Source organism: Nannobrachium achirus (genome assembly GCF_963921795.1).
Source record: "Nannobrachium achirus genome assembly, chromosome: 6".
Taxonomy (NCBI): domain Eukaryota; kingdom Metazoa; phylum Chordata; class Actinopteri; order Myctophiformes; family Myctophidae; genus Nannobrachium; species Nannobrachium achirus.
The window spans coordinates 47,371,891-47,377,000 of NC_137815.1; the positions used below are offsets into that span (position 1 = coordinate 47,371,891).

Sequence of the window (5,110 nt, forward strand, 5' to 3'; positions counted from 1 at the left end):
GTCATATATTTGCTGTGTTGTCCGATGTTCATATATACAAATTGAATTAGCATGTGATGTGAATGAGAGGAATGGACCAAACAGTGCAGCCTCTGTAAATGAAAAGCCCCTTTCTTTCTTTGGCTTACTGCTTTGCATTGTGGCTAAAGAGCCTTTTGGTTAATTTGATAAAACTCTAATTTCTCTGACTCACACAGAGGTACTTAAAAGCTGGCAGGGTCAATATGAAGAAAATACCACTCAGACTCACCACCTTTGAATGACTCTCTTGGAAAAGAGTAGATTTGCCTTTCTATTTGTAATCCATACCAGCTCCTCTAGGGGAAACGTGTGCCCAGACTAAATAACCTCAGTGGAAATAGTCAAGGATTTATCAACTGAACGGATTCCTGTATGCTGCCTGACTCATGTATCTCCCAAGATGAACAAGCATATGGTACACATAACTCTTTATAAAGCCGTGATATACCAAAAGTAGAGCATTTAAGGCAATGCTCTCCTTTTTCAATTCATTTATCCTGATCCGTGTCAAGGTCAGACAAATGAAAATGAACACAATAAACAATATTTACAACCCACTTGACATTTGAGACATTTCAGCACAACGTTTTATTTTCAAGTAAACAAAACTCAAGTAAGTAACATTATCTGTATCCATTCATCCTTCATGTTCGGCATGTTTGGCATGCAAACAGGCACAAGCGGTATATGCAGCCCCCTTGGCAGATGTGCTTTGCTGTTGTGACAGGTACAGTAACATGGGGCAGTATACAGTACAATCCCCAAGGTGTCGTTGGATTGGATGAGCTTGCATGCCGATGCTTACTCTGCAGGAAAGTGGGGGAAAGAGAGGGTCTCACTCTCCCCTTGCCGCGTCAAAAAGCGATTGGCTCCCACAGAGTGGGGATCTCCTGCAATATAGGGCTACCTCCACTATACCTCCACTCACTCTATTACAGTATATCTCAACCCGCATTGTCCCACAGACAGAGCAGGGAGCAAAGATGAAGGAGAACAGGTGACCCCTGCCATCTTTACACAGCACGTGTGTGTCTGTGCGCGTGCGGGTGCGTGCATGCAAGTGTGTGTGTGTGTGTGTGTGTGTGTGTGTGTGTGTGTGTGTGTGTGTGTGTGTGTGTGTGTGTGTGTGTGTGTGTGTGTGCATACTGTAGGTGCACGCGTTTGTGTTTTTGAATGCGTGCATGTGCATGTGTGGTGTTGTGCGGGCACCACTGTAATGTCCTCTCTGGTTTCGTGCAGGGTATTGGATTACTCAGTGGCAGCTTTAATAGTGCTGGAGACACTCAGATCTCTTGATTGTGAGTCTGGATGAGGGAGAGGGCGAAGGGAGGGAAGGAAGCGGAGTGTGTCTACCAGGGGAACGCAGAAAGGGCACACCAACTTCTGCAGACACAGAGGTTGGGACAGGGGTAAGTGGGAGACTTAAACTTTGCCATTTTTTACGCTGCATTCCTACGTTAGTCCTGCGTGTTTTATCTGTCCAGATCTTATAAGGGATCGAGTGATGTTACTGGATCTGTTTGTTTTTCAATGTCAGCTCACTAGTGAGAAAAGGCTAAACTACAGCATTGCACTTGTAAGTGTTCTTTAGATAAGGGGAACTCATGTTTTTAAATTCAAGAAAGATTCAAGATTTCTATTATTACGTCTAATATATGTGTACTCTAGGTTCTTTGTATAAATAACAACTTCCATTAAGCAAGGGTTGTTTCAGGAATTTTTAAAACCCTTTTGATGTATCCTTTAACTGTACATCACAAAGGGGATTGTATTGGCAAGGCTGAAAATAGATTAATCTATACACTCACACAGTTCCTCTCTCATCTCTTTAAGTATTCTTTTTCCTGTACTCAATATCCCCTATTGCTGAGAAGGCATAATCAATAAACTTATTTTTTGCCTAATCCAACCACTTTATCCTTGCACAGGAGGATACAGGGACAGCGCAAAACTAGTGAAATCGATTCGATACCCTGTATCTATTTTGTTACCTGCTAATGCCCGCAATGCAAGTTGAAATAGAGCCATGAGATTCTCCTTGACCATGCTTGGTGTCAAGTGTAGACAGGGTTTGAAAAGCTTGTGTCAGGACTCAGGATATAGTTACGATCCAAACCAGACAAATGGAAAGATAAACAGGCACTTAGAAGTAAACGGTTAACACGATGAACAAAGACTATACCCCCTATGTGATCTGTCACAGGTTTGGTGCATCACTGATTGATTGCACGGTGACATGGAAATATATAAAAATAATTAAACCAATTATGTGAATCAAGCTGTGTAAATATGTTCTGTTTAAAAAACCCAAAACATATCTCATAAAGAACATATTCTATAGTTTAGGCAAAGTTTCACACAAAATTCAATAATGCAATCCAAACAGTACATTAGCGCAGTGATTCTCAAAGTTTCTAGGGATTCTGTGGGTTCCTTTAGAGGGGTCTAAATGGACCCATAGAAGCAAAGAACAAGAGAAACTAGGTGCTCGGGAGGTAGCAGCAAAGTTAAAAACGTGCGGTGGGTGCTTCTCGGATCAGTGGGATAAAACTAGAAAAAGAGAAGAAGGATCCGAGCACTCAAAAAGTTAAAAAGGAGGGGAACGGACGTAAAAGCTGAGTACTTTATTTCATAACAGAATAATAAAAGCCAGCCCATACAAGTCTGTAACTCTAACAGTATACAAATGGAACCAAATGGAACCTTGTATACTGTCAAGTATACAAATGAAATGTAAAAGTTTGAGGAGCACTGCATTAGTGTAAGCATTTTCAGATCCTAGCTGATGGAGTTTGTGTTGCTTCGTTCAGATCACAGAGAATTTAAAGTAAAATATATAATAATAACAACAACAATAATAATAATTAGAAGAAGAAGAAGAAGAAGAAGAAGAAACACAGTAGCAGATGACATATCTGCTGAGGAAATTACACAATTGTTATACACAGAAGAAAATGATATTGCACCATTTTGTGAAATATACTAACAAACGATTCTCCCTTTTTTTTCAGATGAAAGAAAATCCACCTGAAATCTCCCATTAGATTCAGAACAATTGTCTGAATGATAGCCAGGAGTAAGGAGGCCCTCAGGGGATCTTCAACGTGGCACTGTTTGCCGTGCCCCCTGTCTCCTACGCCTGAGCCAGCCTGACCGACAGCACCAGGGCAGGTGATGGACGTGCCGCTTTTTAATTTTGAAAACATGGATGATACCGGCGTCAACATAGGCGACCCCAACGACTCCGGGTACCCAACCTCCCCCACCTCTGAGACCCCTGACCAGAATCTGGTGGTGGCCAACCGACTGACGTCACCACTCCAATCACCACTCAGGGGCTCACGCGGACGGCCGTCGGACCAGGAGGGGTTATCACCCTCCTCTCCCCCAACCGTGACACCGAAAGGGAAGTCCAGCAGCAGCAGTTTGATCTCCAACCTGAAACTCTTCATCGTCGGCGAGCCGTCGCCCACTGACAGCGTCTTCAGCAAGATGGCGAAGGACTGTTGCGACAATGATGATGTGTTTGAAAAGCCAAGAATGGACGAGAGAGATGAGAAAGTCGTCATCAATATTTCGGGCCTATATTTTGAAACTCTGCAGAGCACTCTTAATCAGTTTCCATATACGCTGCTCGGAGACCCCATGAAAAGGATAACTTACTTTGACCACATGAAGAACGAGTACTTTTTTGACCGAAACCGTCCCGCTTTTGATGGTATTCTGTACTATTATCAGTCCGGAGGGAAACTCCGCAGGCCAGCCAATGTACCATTAGATGTATTTGCTAATGAAATGGTTTTCTATGAGTTAGGACATGACGCGATGGAGCAGTTCCGTGAGGATGAGGGGTTTATCAAAGAGCCAGAGGTCCTCTTACCCACTAATGATCTCCATCGGCAATTCTGGCTCTTGTTTGAATACCCAGAAAGCTCCAGTGCAGCCAAGTCAGTGGCGTTGGTTTCTGTGTTCGTCATTGTTATTTCCATCTTCATCTTTTGCCTGGAAACTCTACCAGAGTTCAGGGAGGACAATGACTTTGTCCAAAGTGTAACTCGAGTCATCAATGGAACGCAAGGCATTTCTCCTCAGCCAGCTGCCAAAGACCTGGTGGCATATTTCACAGACCCATTTTTCATTGTGGAAACAATTTGCATCATTTGGTTCTGTTTTGAGCTCGGCGTCCGTTTCATAGTCTGCCCCAGCAAGGGTGAATTCTTCCAAAACATCATGAATTGCATTGACATTGTCTCCATAATTCCGTATTTTGTAACCCTGGGAACGGAGCTGGCTACCACCCCCGACGACGACCTGAACTCTAGTCAGAATATGTCGCTGGCGATTTTGCGAATCATACGTCTAGTACGAGTGTTCAGAATTTTCAAGCTCTCCCGACACTCAAAGGGGCTTCAGATCTTGGGACAAACCCTGCATGCCAGCATGAGGGAGCTCGGGCTGCTCATCTTCTTCCTTTTCATAGGAGTCATCCTGTTCTCCAGTGCCATCTACTTTGCAGAGGTGGACGAGCCCCAGACCCAGTTTGTCAGCATCCCTGACGGTTTCTGGTGGGCCGTGGTGACAATGACCACCGTGGGATACGGCGACATGTGCCCCATCACCATTGGGGGCAAAATGGTAGGCACTCTCTGTGCCATCGCTGGCGTCCTGACCATTGCTCTGCCCGTCCCCGTTATCGTTTCAAACTTTAACTATTTCTACCACCGGGAGACGGAGCAGGAGGAGAAGCAGATACTGGATGCAGCAGCAGAGGCGGCCCAGAAGACAACGGCAGCTCTAAATCTAAAGTATGGAAGCACACCCTCTCTAAACAAAAGTAATGGCACCTGGCAGAATGAGAATGAGAAAAAAAGCTTGCCTTGATTTAATCGATAGAGACGTTTATATCAAGGGCATGACAAATATTGACAAGTCAATCATATACAAGGTTCACTGAGCCATATCAGTTAATCTCTCATTATTTTGTACTACAAACATTGTGCATATAATTGCAGTATTAGTAAGCAAGTATTTAATGAGACAACAAGACCAAGTTGTCCATCAGAAAGATTTGCATGTGGATGTGTCAAAG

General features: G+C 43.8%; 1 protein-coding gene across 1 annotated transcript; it reads left to right on the forward strand.

Annotated features, from left to right (window-relative positions):
* Nucleotides 1–3,195: 3,195 nt before the first annotated feature.
* On the forward strand, nucleotides 3,196–4,902 carry LOC308287136 (potassium voltage-gated channel subfamily A member 10-like; the record flags this gene model as incomplete). The annotated part of the gene is made up of 1 exon (XM_080728256.1): nucleotides 3,196–4,902. The coding sequence occupies one exon, from the start codon at nucleotides 3,196–3,198 to the stop codon at nucleotides 4,900–4,902; it is 1,707 nt and encodes a 568-aa protein (XP_080584382.1).
* Between the last annotated feature and the right edge of the window lie 208 nt (nucleotides 4,903–5,110).